Here is a 17,456-nt window from a genome sequence, read left to right as displayed (position 1 = left end):
CCTTTTCCCCCCATTGACCTCTCCAAAATGGCCCTCACCCCCCAGCACATGCCCTCACCACACCGCCCCCCCAACCAACCCCCCCCCCCCGTCTGTGTTCATTGGTTATGCTTATATGCATGCATACAAGTCCTTTGGTTGATCTCTTACCCCCTCACTCCCCACCTTCCCTCATAGGTTGGACAGTCTGTTCGATGATTCTATGCCTCTGGTTCTATTATTGTTCATCAGTTTATGTTGTTCATTATATTCCACAAATGAGTGAGATCATGTGATATTTATCTTTCTCTGACTGGCTTCTTTTGCTTAGCATAATGCTCTCCAATTCCATCCATGCTGCTGCAAATGGTAAGACTTCCTTTTTTTTTTTTACAGCAGCATAGTATTCCATTGTGTAGATGTACCATGGTTTCCTAATCCACTCATCTGCTGATGGGCACTTAGGCTGTTTCCAAATCTTAGCTATTATAAATTGTGCTTCTATCTTGAAATCTTAAGAGTTTTAATCACTTTCCTTAGAAAACGCCAACTCATTTCTCGGAATTATTTATTTAAGCTGTACACTCATAATTTCCCAGCTGTTTGAACTTGAATTCTGTGTTGTAGTACTGACTTACAGATATTAAGGCTCTATTTACTTGTAATCCAAGTGTTTCATATATATTTCTAGACAATTCCAGGGTCTATCACTGAGACTTCTAAGAGGAATATCTGCATTTAGATAGTGTTCTGAGCTCCATAAACGTGAGTTCTTAAGGGTTTTAAGCAGTTTCCTTAAAAAACGCCTACTCATTGAACTGGAATTATAAATGTAAACAGTACACTCGTAATTTCCCAGCTTTTTGAACTTGAATTCTCAGTGTTTCAGTACTGCCCTACAGACATTAAGTCTCTATTTACATGTATTGTTAGCATTTCATACAGATTCCTATACATTTCCAGGGTCTACCATTGTGAACTCTAAGAGTTTTAACCTCATTCACATAGTGTTCTAAGCTCTATATAATTGAATTCTTGAGGATTTTAATCACTTTCCTTTAAAACACCAAGTCACTGACTTGAAATTATAAATATAAACAGTACACGCGTAATTTCCCAGCTGTTTGAACTTTTATTTTCTGTGTTTCAGTACTGCCCTACAGACATTAAGTCTCTATTTACATGTATTTTTAGCGTTTCATAGACATTCCTATACAATTCCAGGGTCTACCATTGTGAACTCTAAGAGTTTTAACCTCATTCACACAGTCTTTTTCACACAAAATTAAATTCCCTACATAATACTGCTAAAAGTGGAAACACGTATTTATTAAACAAATCAAAAATGGGTTACCTTTTTCAGGGTCTAAACTGAATATTTAATTATAAAACATATTAAGCATAAGAACATTTCAAGGAAATATGAAACAAAAACATTTCTCCCTTATTTTCAATAGCCTTTTCTAATGCCAAATAGAGAGGAGGAAATTGAAAACAAACAACAACAACAACAAAATACTTGCTGATGTGTAATAAAAGATTCTAAGAAAAAAATTACCTATTAGTTATTATTTCATCCAAGGGATTATGAGATGCAAAAACAAACACATCAATTTACTAAATAGTCAAGTGGGAAGGTAAACACCTCTCTCAAACTGTGATATCTTAGTGAATAGTGAATAACAAAGGAAACTCTCTAAATATCAAATCTACCAAAAACAAACAAACAAATAAAAAACAAAACAAACACACACCTAGAAATAAGTGACAATAATTTAGTAAAACTAGAAATAATCAACTTGCTATATGTGTGTCTTCAGTAACACCAGTATCCATGCACCTCCCCAATCATATCACTTTATCAAATTTACGTGGATCTTCTTTATAGTATACTAGTTTCATAAAATGTGGAATATTTTTTGAGGAGAAAAACAGTGTAGGTCGTCTAGGCCATTTGTTCTTGTAACTCTCTGGGTAAGGGAAAGCATATGGATAGCACTTTTGCTGCCATTTTTATATCTGCAGAAACTTTTAGCACATTTATGGGAAGACATACAATGCACTCTTGAAATTAGGTCTTTGGGTGTAGCTTTCAAGATCATTCTTTGTTCCATTCTTCCTGGGTGATCAAATTGCACCCAAAAGGTGGTCTAGAATGTGAATTTCAAACATGCTATTGATAGGCCCAGAATTGTTGCTGTAAAGGGGAAAAAAAGACCCACATTAATTGAATCCTGGCTTGTTCTTACTCATAATTCATAAATATGTTTTCTATGTCCTACCTAAAGCAATATGAATTGATTTTTAAAACCATGTGAAATATTCTGATGCATAACCCCACAGGTTTTAAACTATGTATTACTTACTATTATTAAAATTAAATTTTTCTTACAACAAAAACTACATTCAGTAAGTATAGGTCAACAATAAAACAATAACCCTTTTTTCATTTACTCTGGTTTTCCTGTTGGTACACTGATGACCATTAGCCAGAGTATTATATTTGCAGATACTTCATATGTTAAAATTTCTTTATAATTCTCTGGATATGTTTCTCATAAACTTTTTGGCAAGGTCACTATGATTTCCATTTCATAGATGTCATTTGGAAATAATAATAGTACTTACCTCAAAGGATTTTTTCAGTCATTAAATCATATATATTAAGGACATAAAGTATTTGACAAATTATTTAATTATTGAGCACTCAAAACATGATGGCTATTATTATTATGCAAAAGTATTAGCAACTATTTTAAGGTTATCAGAAGTACATTTAAAATTTTATCTTTATTGTTGAAAATATTACAGATGTCCATTTTTAACCCCATTGGCCTCCTCCACCCTGCACACCCCCATCCAGGCGTTCACCAAACTATTGTCTGTGTCCATGGGCTATGCATACAATTTGTTTAATCTCTCCCCACTTACCCACCCACCTGTGTTTTCCCTCTGAGATTAATCAGTCTGTTTCATGCTTCTATGCCACTGGACCTATTTGGTCCATAAATTTATTTTATTAGATTCCACATATGAGATCATGAGATACTTGTCTTTCTCTGACTGGCTTATTTCACTTAACATAATACTCTCCAGATCCCTTCATGCTGTCTCAAAGGGTAAGAGATTCTTTTTTTTTTTTTTTTTTTACTGCTGCATAGTATTCCATGGTATAAATGTACCATTATTTTTTAAAAATATATATTTTACTGATATTTTACAGAGAGGAAGGGAGAGGGATAGAGAGTTAGAAACATCGATGAGAGAGAAACATCAATCAGCTGCCTCCTGCACACTCCCCACTGGGGATGTGCCTGCAACCAAGGTACATGCCCTTGACCAGAATCGAACCTGGGACCCTTGAGTCTGCAGGCTTACGCTCCATCCACTGAGCCAAACTGGTCAGGGCTACCATTGCTTTTTTATCCACTCATCTACTGATGGGCACATGGGCTGTTTCCAGATCCTAGCTATCGTAAATTGTGCTGCTATGAATATACCAGTAGGTGTGCATACTTTCTTTCTGATTGGCATTTTTGGTTTCTTGGGATATATTCCTAGAAGTGAGTCAAATGGTAGTTCCATTTTTAATTTTTTGAGGTAACTCCATACTGCTTTCTACAGTAGCTGCACCAATCTGCATTCTCTCCAACAGTGTTCAAGGGTTCCTTTTTCTCCATGACCTCACTAGCGCTTGTCATTTTTTGGTTTATTGATGACAGCCACTCTGATAGGTATGAGCTGATACCTCATTGTTGTTTTAATTTGCATCTCTCTAGCAATTAGTGACATTGAGCATTTTTTCATATGTATCTGGATGTCCACTTTGGAAAAGTGTCTATTCAGGCCCTTTCCCATTTTTAAATGGATTGTTTGTCTTCATTTTCTTAAGTTGTATGAGTTCCTTATATATTTTGGAGATTAATCCTTTATCAGATGTATCATTGCCAAATATGTTCTTCCATAGAGTGGCCCCCCTTTTCATTTTGCTGATTGTTTCTTTTGCTGTGCAGAAGCTTTTTACTATGATGTAGTCCCATTTGTTTATTTTCTCCTTAGTTTCCTTTGCCCTTGGAGATATATTGGTAAACATTACTATGAGAGTTGTCTGATATTTTGTTACGTACATTTTTTCCTAGGATTGTTATGGTTTCACAAAGTACATTTAAGTCTTTTATTCATTTTGAGTTTATTCTTGTGTATGTTGTAAGTTGATGGGCTAGTTTCAATTTTTTGCATGTATCTGTCCAATTTCCAACACCATTTATTGAAGAGACAGTTTTGACTCCATGGTATGCTATTGCCTCCTTTGTCAAATATTAATTGAGCATAATGGCTTGGGCTGATTTCTGGGGTCTCTGTTCTTTTCCACTGACTTATATGCCTGTTCTTGTGCCAGTACCAGGCTGTTTTGATTACAGTGGCTTTGCAGTATAACTTGATATTTGGTATTGTAATCCCCCCAACTTTGTGCTTATTTCTCAAGATTTCTGTGGCTATTTGGGATCTTTTATGGTTCCATATAAATTTTTAGAGCATTTGTTCTAGATCTGTGAAATATGCCATTGACATTTTAATAGGGATTGCATTGAATCTGTAGATTGCCTTGGTAGTATGCACATTTTAATAATGTTAATTCTAGCCCTGACCAGTTTTCTCAGTGGATAGAGTGTCAGCTTGCGGACTAAAGGGTCCCGGGTTCGATTCCGGTCAAGGGCATGTACCTTGGTTGTGGGCACATCCCCAGTGGGGGGTGTGCAGGAGGCAGCTGATCGATGTTTCTCTCTCAATGTTTCTGACTCTCTATCCCTCTCCCTTCCTCTCTGTAAAAAATCAATAGAATATATTTAAAATAAAAATAATGTTAATTCTACCAATCCATGAACACACTATATCTTCCTCTATATATTTTTTCAATATCCTGTACTTTTCTGAGTACAAGTCTTTTAACTCCTTGGTTAACTTTGTTCCTAAGTATCTTAATTTTTTACTGCAACGGTAAAAGGGATTGTTTAGTTTGTTTAGTTTTTCTCCTGAAATTTCATTATTGGTGTACTAGAGGCCCGGTGCATGATATTCGTGCAGAGGTAGGGTCCCTAGGCCTGGCTGGTGATCAGGGCCTATCTGTGGGGCAACTGGTGGGGCAATTGGGGGCCCCTGCTGGCACGCCTTGGCCAGCCTGGTGCCAACCACTCACCAGCCATGTCCCCCCGCCGCAGCCACCGGTCACCTCCCTCTGTGGGAGGCGACCGGCGGGGTGATCGGGAGGTGGTGCTACCCGCTCTCCATCCGGCTCCACCCCTTGATTGCCCCGCCGCCGCTGCTGGTTGCCTCCCTCTGCAGGGCAACTGGCGGGATGATCAGGGGGCCCCAGCTGGCACCCGCTTTGGCTGACCTGGAGCCTGCAGGTTGGGGGCAGCTCCGGCATTGAGTGCTGCCTCCTGGTGGTCAGTGCGCATCACAGTGACCAGTCGTTCCACTGGTCATTCCACCGTTTGATCAATTTGCATATTAGGCTTTTATTTATTATATCAGAGGCCCGGTGCATGAATTTCCTGCATGGAGCAGGGGGTTCCCTCAGCCCAGTCTGTACCCTCTCCAATTGGGGACCCCTTGGGGGATGTTTGACTGCCAGTTTAGGCCCGATGCCTGTGGGATCAGGCCTAAACAGGCAGCCAGACATCCCTCTCACAATCTGGGACCGCTGGCTCCTAGCTGCTCACCTGTCTGCCTGCCTGATTGCTCCTAACTGCCCTCTCCTGCTGGGCTGATCTCGCCACCAACTGCCCGCCTCTCCTGGCCAATTTGGTTCTGATTTGTTGGTTTCAATGCCAGTCAGCATCAAAAGCTCCGCCTGCTAGGCAGCCATTGGCTCCCCACAGCACCCAGATTTGGTTCTGCTTGGTCGGTTTCTTTTCTTTCTTTCTTTCTTTCTTTCTTTCTTTCTTTCTTTCTTTCTTTCTTCTTCTTCTTTCTTTCTTTCCTTTCTTTTCTTTTTTCTTTTCTTTTCTTTTCTTTTCTTTTCTTTTCTTTCTTCCTTCCTTCCTTCCTTCCTTCCTTTCTTCCTTCCTTTCTTCTTCCTTCCTTCCTTCCTTCCTTCCTTCCTTCCTTCCTTCCTTCCTTCCTTCCTTCCTTCCTTCTTTCTTTCTTTCTTTCTTTCTTTCTTTCTTTCTTTCTTCTTTCTTTCTTCTTTCTTTTTGAACATACCATGATTTTATTGTCTTATAATCAAACAATATGAAGCTTAGAACTGGATCACTTGGCCCTTTCTCTTCTTATCTCCTCCCAATTCAAAATGCTTGCATCTCTTAATAGCCAGCATTCTCTTAGATCTGCAGTTAGGCTCAACGCATTCAAGCCTCAGCACAATCTTCTTTGTAGTTATAGCCTTTTTTCAGAAAATCGGCTTAGTCTGCCTACCATATCCACTTTGCTTTCTGCCATAACGCCGCTTTTCCTGTGCATACAGAGAATCCTTGCCCTTCTTATACTGTGTTACTTTGTGGGGTTGATGCTTGCCACACTTCTTACAGAAAGTTCGGTGGGTTTTAAGAACGTTCACCATGCCTGCGAGAGCTATAAACAGGGAAAAAGTGATTGGTCGGTTTCTATGCCAGTCAGCATCAAAACCTCTGCCTCCTAGGCAGCCATTGGCTCCCCACAGCACCCAGATTTGGTTCTGATTGGTCAGTACCTATGCCAGTCAGTGTCAAAAGCTTCACCTCCTAGACAGCCATTGGTTCTTCACAGCACCCACATTTGGTTCTGATTGGTCAGTTCCTATGCCAGTCAGCATATCCAGGCTTATCTGTGGGCTTGATCAGAGCAGCAGGGCTGAACAGCAGCCCCCCAGAGGCCAGGAGAGAGAGAAAAGCCCAGCTGCTGGCAAAGCTCAGAAAGAAAGAGGGAGAGAAAGAAAGAGGCAAGTACTGATCAACAGCTGCCACTGAGACTGGGAATCAGACCCTGCCTCTCTCTCTGGGTCTCAGCCCCTTGGGCAGTCAGTGCTGGGTCGCCACGGCAACCTAGTGCTGACTGAAGGACTTCAGGATTGGTCAGCCTTGGGTAGTGATCAGTGGTTAAAACCCTGGCCTTTTATATATTAGGATAGGATTTTTTAAAAGCCAAATTTTGAGTGTTCATTATGTATCCTGATACATTGCTAAATAACTTTATTAAATCTAGTAGTTTTTTGGTGGAGTCCTTAGGTTTTTCAATGTATATGTCATCTGTGAATAATGAGTTTTACTTCTTTCCAATTTGGATGCCTTTTTTGTTTCTTCTTGTCTGATCACTGTGGCTAGAACTTCCAGTACTATGTTGAATAAGAGTGGTGAAAGCAGACATCCCTGTCTTGTTCCTGTTCTTAGGGGAAATGGTTTTAGTTTTTGCCCATTGAGTATGATGTTGGCTGTAGGTTTGTCATATAAGGCTTTTATTATGTTGAGGTATGATCCCTCTATTCCCACTTTGCTGAGAGTTTTTATCAAGAAAGGGTGTTGGACTTTGTCAAATGCCCTTTCTGCATCAATCGATATGATTATGTGATTTTTGTCTCTCAACTTGTTTATGTGATGTATCACATTTATTGATTTGTGGATATTGTACCAGCCTTGCATTCCTGGAATAAATCCCACTTGGTCATGGTGTATGATCTTTCTAATGTAATGCTGGATCCGATTTGCTAGAATTTTGTTGAGGATTTTAGCATCTATGTCAGGGGTGGGCAAACTTTTTGACTCGAGGGCCACAATGGGTTCTTAAACTGGACCAGAGGGCCGGAACAAAAGCATGGATGGAGTGTTTGTGTGAACTAATATAAATTCAAAGTAAACATCATTACATAAAAGGGTATGGTCTTTTTTTTTTTTTTTAGTTTTATTCATTTCAAATGGGCCGGATCCGGCCTGTGGGCCGTAGTTTGCCCACGGCTGATCTATGTTCATCAGGGATATTGGCCTGTAATTCTCTTTCTTTGTGGTATCTTTATCTTGCGATTCTCTAGTCTGCTGTTGGATCTCTGTATAATATTCTTTATTTCAGTCAGTGTATGCTTAATTTCTATTTGGTTCTTTTTCATAACCTTGAGTGTCTCACTAGATTTATTGAGGGTCTCACTAAATTTATTCGCGGTTTCTAGAAAATTCTTGAAAAACCTTATAACCGTGGTTTTGAACTCTATATCCAGTAGTTTTCTTTCCTCCATTTCTGTCATTCATGACCTGTTTCTTTGTCTCCGCATTTTGGCTGCTTCCCTGTGTTGATAGGGTGGCTTTCTGTGCTAGGTGTCCTATAGGGCCTCGTAGCTCAGCCTCCCCAATTACCTGAGGTGGACACTCTTGGTGTACCCCTTTGTGGGCTGTGTGCACTGTCTTGTAATTAAGCCTTGACTGTAGTTGGTATCACTGGGAGGAATTGACCTCCAGGCCAATTGGCTGTGAGAATCAGCTGTGTCTATGGTGGGAGAACTTCTGTGCTGGAGACACCCTTCTGGGGCAAGACTTGCTTCAGTGGGGCTTTGGTGCTCACTGAGTCTGCACCCTGAGTGTATCCCTTATGGATCTGAGGAGTTGTAATCTGGATGATCCCACTCTGACCACTGGGTATACTGGCACTTGGATCTCTAAGGAGGTGCTAATTTGCCTCTGCCTGAGGCTACCCAGCAGGAGCTATGGAGAAATCTGCAGATTCCTCTTCTTTGTTTGGGATTTTCTGGTGCCCAGATGAGGCCCAGCTGTGAAGCAATGCAAGCTGCTGTGGGGCCTTGGGCCTTCTCTTGGAAGTTCTGGGTCTGTCTGGCCCAGCTGCAGTTTGTTAGGTAATTTTAGATAGCAAAGGGCCAGGTTATTCATATGCAAAAGCCTCTGCGCACAGCTTGGGTGGGGCAGGGTCTCAGGGAATCAACAGGGCAGAGCAAACAGCTATGGCTGATCCTCAGTCCTGCCCTAAGAGGCCCCGGGTCTCAGTGTCCCACAGTAATTGCTGCAAGCACCTCTGAGAGAAAGCCAGCCTCGACTTCTGCCCGATGCCAGACAGTCCAGTTTCTCCCCGTATGAATCTGGGTCCCCAGAGACTAGCCCGGAACTGGAGTTCAGAGCGGGAGCGTGTTTCTCCCTCCCAATTGAAAAAGACAACCGCGTCCTCAGTTGCCAGCCCTTTCCGCATGCGCCTCTGTACCTCTGCACTTTACTTCTGCACCTCCTCTGAGTCTCAGTGTGCTTTTCTCTTTCCTTCTAGTTGTAGAATTTCCACTCAGCCAGCCTTCCTGTGATTCTGGATGATGTCCATTTTGTCTTTTGTAGTTTTGAAGTGGTTGTGCGAGGCAGCAATTTCAGGTGTTTACCTATGCTGCCATCTTGGTTTCCTCTAATTCCCTTTTAATGTGCACGAATTTCATGCACTGTATCACTAGTGTTTTCATATCATGTGATGGCTAGCAGTCTAAGAACCTGCTGAGTGTGAGGCTATAACATGGTATGTGGTATTATGGAAGTAGGGGGGAAGAAGGGAAGGGCTCTAGAGAAACTCAGGTTCCGTCTGGTTACTAATGGTCAAACCAGCAGATCCACATCCAGATTCACTGGCTCTGGATATGTAGATAGCAGTCCTGTAGCACATGGATCAAGGGCTGGGTTAACTACACCTGGTCCCAAGCCTAAGTGATTTCTGACCAGAGTATTCACAGCAGATTGCAAATCAAGGCCCTTGCTGGCTGAAATGACAGAGTCCAATCTGATTAAAGACCCCAGAAGACTTACCAGGCAGTTGGGATGTGTTGTGCATGTCTGGCCCAGCACAGTATTGCATTCCTGAGGAAGAAACTTTGAGACTTTGGGCACAGCTGATGGAAAATGAACTGAAATGTTCTGATTTGTTACGGCAACTGCATCATAGGAAGGGATGACTGTAGAATAGTAATTGACAGCATGGAAGGAATTAAGAAAGAGAGCTGTGCTGGGAACTTGAGTTTTATACACATCACCAATAGCATTCTCTGAAGTGGAGCTAGACTGACCTTTAATAAAAAGGAAAACAAATAACTATCAGTATACACAACTCTGTAACTCTGAACTACTGTATCTGAGACAAATTGTCCTCTATATAATTTTCTCACATTTCAAACTTATACTACTGCTACACTTAAATTCTTTTGAAAAAACAAAGTGAACATTTTTGTAGCAATGTTTAATGCAATAAATACACTATAAATTAGTGTTCATATGTCATTAAAAGAGATTTTAGAGAAGCATCAGATCTCTATGCTTTTGGGTGTATTTTTGTGTGTGCATTTTTGTGTTTGTGTGTTGCTACCATCATAATAAAAACTGTGACCATCTCTATGAAGCAAGGAAGAATGTTGGGAAGAACTCCATTCAGCCATGAATAAAATTTTCTATCAGTGAAGTGGGTTATGTCATTACATATCTATACTCTGTACAGTATCTAGAAGGCAGAAAAATATTTAAAAATATATAATGATTGTTAACAATATACTCAAATCCCTCTGTGAATTCCTATTTATTTTTTTCTGGACAGTAATAATAGTAAAAGTAAAGTAATTTTATCTCTACTTTAAATACAAATGTATCTGGAATACTTGTGAATATTTGCATTTCAGCAAATGGATACACTGATTGATGGAAAAGTATAAGTAAAGGCAACTTAATGAAGTCTAAACACTGAACCAGGTCAGCACTTTCGTGTCACAGGACAGACTTTAGCACAGAAATCTGGTAACACCAGGTAGTTGTTTAACTTCTCCAGCCTTCAATTTACTGATGTAAGTGATGAAAGTGAAATCTGAAGAATTTAAGTGATTTCAACTTAAATCGGAACAGATCCTCTTTCAAAAACAAATTAGCTCATGCATTCCTTGCTATACATGTGCTTACATTCTCAAACTCATTCCTTACAGACTTCTAGGAATCCGGCCTAAGGAAAAGACCCAAACATGGAAACATCATATGTGGGGACATACTATTTCCTATTATATAATATATAATATATTGTTATATTACATATATATCAACATAAAACTGGAAACACTAAATATAGCAATTGGAGGATGGCTAAGAAAATTATTTTATAAATCATTTGATAAACTAGTAAAATAAAACGATGATGAGGACTGCATAGTAAAGAATTAAACTATATATGGCATGATATTAAGTAGCAAAAGCAGGAGATAAAATTGAACATCCAATATGATTGCTAATGTAAAAAAATACATAAAAAAGACTGAAAGAAAAGACATTTAAAAAAGTTATTATCTTTGTTGGGCTAGTAAAGGACTAATATTGCTTTTCAAATAAAAGAAAGTGTATCTAAATAAAATTAAAATAGGGGTTTAGACTCAATGACCTTCAAGCTCTCCTCCATTCTAAACATACCACAGCCTATGGTCCTAGTGTGTCTGTGTTGTCCCAAGAACAGCTGGTTAAGATGAAGCAATACAAGAGATGCTGCGGCACATAAAAGCCTGAACTCACTACCTCAGAAAGAGTATTTCAGAGTTTCTGCAGAATATAAATAGTGAGAATGCAGAAGTAAGAATGTATGTATAAGAAATAACATTGATAGGCATATGCCTGTGGCCTGATCTCTATATGATTTAATCCAGGCTGACTTCATCATTCAGTGTGACATTCAGACAGCTACTTCCAGTAGATTATCCATGGTTCATGGCTACTCTTTTTCTATTCACCTCCACTCTCCTTAAGTTATGAGAAAAGTCTAAATTGACTTTTCTCTGAGACTGACTTGATTATATGAAAAAGGAGGGCTATCTTCTATTTTTGGCCCCTTTTCTCCTTTGATGTTAGATGCCACTCCTAGTAACCTTGTTGGTGCCCATGACTTCCACTATATCCCCACAATATGCACAGTATCTCTGTGACAGCATTTCAGTTACTAGAGGAATTACATTTTGCTATTGTGAGCTCTGTAAGAAAAAGAACTGCATCTTGTTCATTCTTGTGTCCCCATCCATGAAGCAGGGACATTTGAGCTAGAACTGGGAGTTAACTAGGTAGAGTATGGGAAAGGCCACTCCCAGCACAGGGAAGGTTCTGAAGTGAGAGAGCAAAATCCCTTTGAGGAAGTCAGCAGAAGGGTGACCTCAGACTAGGACATCAAGGAGATGGGTAGGGGTGTCTGTCATCCAGCATCTGACAGCACAACACTAAGGACTAGTTTCTCAAAGAAGAGTAACCCTGCGGGAATACTAAGTCACAAGCTGCTAGCTATGTTCTTTAACTCTGGCTCTGTTTTTATTTTTTTCCATCTTCTTATTTCCACAAGTCCATGAGCATGCCTAGACTATATAACACAAATAACAAAAATGCCTCATGGTGAGTAAATGTTTGTTTCACAGTGAATATGCATATGATATATGTTTCTTGAGCTCCTACTGTGAGTTGCTCATTGCTCTAGGTCAGTGGTCGGCAAACTCATTAGTCAACAGAGCCAAATATCAACAGTACAACGATTGAAATTGAGAGCCAAATTTTTTAAACAAACTATATAGATAGGTACATTGTTATTAACTTAATTAGGGTACTCCTAAGGCTTAGGAAGAGCCACACTCAAGGGGCCAAAGAGCCGCATGTGGCTCATGAGCTTCAGTTTGCCGACCACGGCCTAGGTATTAGAAATACAGCAATGAACAAAACAGGCAAAAAAATCCCTATCTTTGTGGAGTTGATATTCCAGTGGGATGAAATGGGCTATAAACAAAGTATGCAAGTAAAGAATACTAGAAGGTGATAAGTGCTGAGTAAGAAAATATGGTGGAGAAAGTGGATAAAGAACCCCACACTAGATGTGATGCTGGGAAGGAGCATCTGTTTTAGTTGCATTCCCTGAGAAGGTGGCAAAGACATGAAAAAGTAAATAAATTAATGTATTAAATGCTCAGTACCTAGTATTGAATTAATACAAATACTTCCCTTCCCTTTAAATTCTACTCACATAATAAAATCACCAATGTGTTTCTCATATATCAGTAAGATGAGCTTTCTGATAATGATGGTCAATTTTGAGCCCCATTTTTGGATAACACTATTTAGGTGCCTGTGGCCAGTTTGTATACTTCAAGCAGACGACATCAGAATGACTCCTAGTGGAATCTCCCAGCCTCACTCCATTCCCTGGTTACAGCGTGACTGTATAGAAGCTGAGGGGTTCATGGGATATATATGCAGGCGCAAGCATATTACAATGACTCAGGGGTCAGGTGAAGCTGACCTCTCACAGTGCCATCCAAGGAGCCCCCTGAGGCAGGAACAGAATACACATTCAGGCACTTATTAGTCAGGAAACTGATTCCTCTCAGAGGTGAGTGTGTGCTTGCCAATACACTGTTTTCCCTTAAAAGGAGAGAAAAAAAAAAATAACTTTACACATTTCCCAAGGAAGGTAATATGAACATTGCTGAGTTAAATTGTTTTTCTATCATTCAAGTTATAAAAACCATAGCCAGAGTTTAAGCTATGGATTATTTAAATATAAGAACAAAATGTTGAATAGGACTCAGGATGATTCTTTAGGATGTGAAAGAATGACCTGCTTTTCCGCTATAGTTTTTCTTCATTTACCTATCCTAATTAATTTAAACAGCAAGCATCCCTTTGGCAGGTCACATTGTGTACTAGCAATTTTTTAAGGAGTCCCAACTGATATAGGGACTCCTGTGACAAAGGAATGAATGCTAGAATCCATTATATCCTTACTCGATTGCCACAGTCACAACCATCACTACTGGTAAAGCCCCATTTTAAAATCCTCAGAAATAATAAAAGGAGTTTGAGGCAAATGATAAAAGAATCATGAGTCTAAGAATATTATATATTTTATCACTGTAATTAAATGATACACATTAGCAATGGGAAAAGTTCACTGATTCTTAATAAAGGCCTGACTGTTCACTATGATGGGTTCAGTGTCTGTCTACACTTCTAGCATTAGCATCAGAGGGAAATAAACAAGGGCCCTTATCATACCTTTGTGCCATGATTATGCCTGGGAGGGATAGCTGGATGGGCATTTGTTGTTTCTTACAAAATCTCCTATTGCTCTGAAGTACTTCTGTAATCTAAAAAATAGAGGTAGAGATCTATTTAGAGATATTTTTTTCATATATACAAACACATATATTTCCAATGATAAAATTAGAAAGAAATAAAAATATAGCATTAAAACATTGTCTATAAGGATAACATTCAAGGGCTTGGGAGTTGAATACCTGGCCCATAGCAGCTGGAGGGATTTTCTTTAGGATATACTTCACATAATCAACTGTGGCCTCAAGAATGGAAGCCACATCATTCTTTCTCCCCTTTATACTTGGCACCAGAGTACGCAGCTGCTCACAGCAATGCTTGATTCGCTCTCTAAGCAAGGAATGGTAACAAATAATGAATAATTAGTCTCATTTTCTTCCTGGGTTTGTTTGTAAAGGAACTGCCCCCTCCCTATTTAGTCTCCCTTTGAGAGAAAGGCCATGTTTCACAAGCCAGAAGCTTCATAACCCCTGGAATCAAAGCAACCCAGGGCACCTACAAATATTGCTGCAAAGTACAATGTCTGTGATGATGGCCACCCAGTTCCTTGCCCCAGGCCCACTGCAGTGTGCAGGATTCCAGACACCGGGGGAGTATAGCAGTCACCCCTCATCTGTAGTTTCACTTTCTGAGGTCTCAGTTACCTGCAGTCAACAATGGTCCAAAAATATTAGGTGGAAAATTTCAAAATTAATCAATTCATAAGTTTTAATTTGTGCACTGTTCTGAGTAGGATGATAAAATATCACACCATCCACTCTGGCCCATCTGGAATATTCTGAATCATCCCTTTGTCATGTGTATCATGATGCACATGCTCCCTGCCCATTAATTACTTAGTAGGTTGTCTCTGATTGGCTATGTAGGGTGAGAGACCACATTCACATAACTTATTATTATAGTACTAGAGGCCCAATGTACAAAATTCATGCAAGAGTAGGCCCTCCTTCCCCCGGCCCCTGGCACCAGCTTCCCTCTGGCACCCAGGACCTGGGCTTCCCTCTGGCTTCATCCAGAAGGTCGTCTGGTCTAATTAGCATATTACTCTTTTATTATTATAGATATTGTTATAATTGTTCTATTTTATTAGTTACTAGAGGCCCGGTGCACAAAAATTTGTGCACTGGCGGGGGAAGGTGTCCCTCAGCCCCACTTGTGCCCTCTCACAATCTGAGACCCCTAAGGAGGTAATGACCTGCTGGCTTAGGCCCACTCCCAGGTGGCAGAGGGCAGGCCCAATCCCTAGGCGCAGCCCCTGGTCAGGCTCAGAGCAGGGCCGATTGGGGGGTTGGGGCGCCGCCCCCATCACACTCAAGGCAGGGTCAATGGGGAGGTTGCGGCACCACCCCCTGTCACGCACAGAGCAGGGCCGATCAGGGGGTTGGGGCACTCTACCCATCACACTCAGGGCAGGGCCGATGGGCTCCACCCTGTCACACACAGAGCAGGGCCCATGGGGGGGTTGGGGTGCCGCACCCTGTCACACACAGAGCAGGGCAGATCAGGGGGTAGGGGCACCTTCCCCTGTCACGAACAGAGCAGGGCGGATAGGGAGGTTGTGGCCCCACCCCCTGTCACACACAGGGCAATCAGGGGGTTTGGACGCTACCCCCTGTCACACTGCTCCAGGGGCCAGGAGGCCTCGCAGTTCTGCTGATCCAAGTGCTGGGAGGCCTCGCGGCTCCGCTTGACACCGGGGCAGTGAGGCCTCGCTGCTCAGCTGATCCTGGTGCTGGAGGCCTTGCTGCTCCTCTGATCCCGGTGCTGGGAGGCTCCGCTGATCCCGGTGACAGGAGGCCTTGCGGCTTCGCTGATCCCGGTGCTGGGAGGAATATTACTCTTTTACTATATAGGATAGAGGCCTGATGCACGGGTGGGGGCCAGCTGGTTTGCCCTGAAGGGTGTCCTGGATCAGGGTGGGGGGTCCCACTTGGGTGCCTGGCCAGCCTGGATGAGGGGATTATTGCTGTTTGCAGCTGGTCACACATCCTTCAGGGTGCGGGTCCCCACTGGGGTGCCTGGCCAGTCTGGGTGAGGGGCTGAGGGCTGTTTTCAGGCTCGCGGGTGACTGAAGCTCCCAACCTCTCCTTTTTTTCTTTTTTTTTATTCTGGGATTTATTTACCTTCTATGGCTGTCACTGGAGCTGAGAGCTGGCTTTAGCTCTGAGGCTCGGCTCCTGCTCTGAGACCTCGGCTGCTGAAAGCAGGTATCTGGTTTGTTTGGCTTCTATAATTGAAACATTGTTTCTTAGAGTGCAAGCTCAGAGCCCAGAAGCGGCAGGCGGGGAACCTTGGCTTCCTCCTTCACTGGAGCAAGCAAGCCTCCTGTTCGCTTCAGCTGCCTGGCTGCTGGCCGCCATCTTGGTTTGCAGTTAATTTGCATATCACCCTGATTAGCCAATGGGAAGGGTAGCGAAGTTACGATTAATTACCATGTTTGTCTATTATTAGATAGGACTAGAGGCCTGGTGCATGAAATTCGTGCAAGAGTAGGCCTTCCTTCCCCCAGCTGCGGGCACCAGCTTCCCTCTGGCACCCAGGACCTGGGCTTCCCTCGCAGCCTGGGCTTCGTCCGGAAGGTCATCCTGAAGGACGTCTGGTCTAATTAGCCTATTACGCTTTTATTATTATAGATTGTTGTTAATCTCTTACTGTGCCTAATTTACAAATTAAACATCATATGTATGTATAAAAAAAACATAGTAGATATAGGGTTTGGTACTATTTGTGGTTTTAGGCAACCATTGGGAGCCTTGGAATGTATCCCCCATGGATGGGGGACCACTGTATATATCCAACCTCCTCTGGAAATCTACAGGTGACTCTTCCCTCAGAAGAGAGAATCACACATTATATAAAGTAAATACTTTTGAAATTCACACTAAAAGCCTAGAAGACAAAGAGTAGTCAGAATATTCATGTCCCTGTGATTTGGGCCACATTTCCAACAATAGATCAATTAGCATCTTCTAAGCATGGGCTTTACATGTAACTTGGTGCTCTGAGCCAAAATCAGAAGTGATAGGTATGGACAGAACAAATAAACCAATACATGAATGAGAACATCCAGGCTAGTACCAGAAAAAAACTAATCTAAGTGTTTCATAGTTCCTAAGGGAAATACATAGGAAATATAAATCTAAATTGATCTAAGGCTTTAATACCTTCATTCTTCCATGTGTTCAGTTAATAAACATTGTTCATAAACCTGGTTTGTGCTGAATACTGCCTTGATACATGTAATGTCAAGTGGTAGCTCTGCTAATTATTAGCTGAGACCATCAATAAATTACTTAATCTCTCTGAGTCTCAGAATGGCAATAGCCAGTAATATATAGCCAGTGATATAGAGTTCAATGAATAACTAAAATATTCTAGATCAGTGGCTTTGAGGAGTTCTGAGGGTGTCTCAGTGAC

General features: G+C 41.3%; 1 protein-coding gene and 1 pseudogene across 1 annotated transcript in view; both read right to left on the bottom strand.

Moving 5' to 3' along the window:
• Positions 1-2,152: 2,152 nt before the first annotated feature.
• Positions 2,153-17,456, bottom strand: part of SOHLH2 (spermatogenesis and oogenesis specific basic helix-loop-helix 2) — a 139,245-nt gene continuing 123,941 nt past the window's right edge. Inside the window, exons 7-11 of the mRNA XM_036298940.1 lie at positions 14,222-14,369; positions 13,980-14,071; positions 13,225-13,346; positions 9,738-9,994; positions 2,153-2,176 (exon numbers count right to left, since the gene is read on the bottom strand). Coding sequence (XP_036154833.1) covers positions 2,153-2,176; positions 9,738-9,994; positions 13,225-13,346; positions 13,980-14,071; positions 14,222-14,369 — 643 coding nt within the window. The remainder of the gene's footprint in view (positions 2,177-9,737; positions 9,995-13,224; positions 13,347-13,979; positions 14,072-14,221; positions 14,370-17,456) is intronic.
• LOC118651764 lies at positions 6,205-6,566 on the bottom strand (annotated as a pseudogene).

Source organism: Myotis myotis, unplaced genomic scaffold (genome assembly GCF_014108235.1).
Source record: "Myotis myotis isolate mMyoMyo1 unplaced genomic scaffold, mMyoMyo1.p scaffold_m19_p_3, whole genome shotgun sequence".
NCBI lineage: Eukaryota > Metazoa > Chordata > Mammalia > Chiroptera > Vespertilionidae > Myotis > Myotis myotis.
The sequence above is the reverse complement of the archived record's forward strand: the minus strand, read 5'-3'. Positions and strand labels throughout refer to the sequence as shown.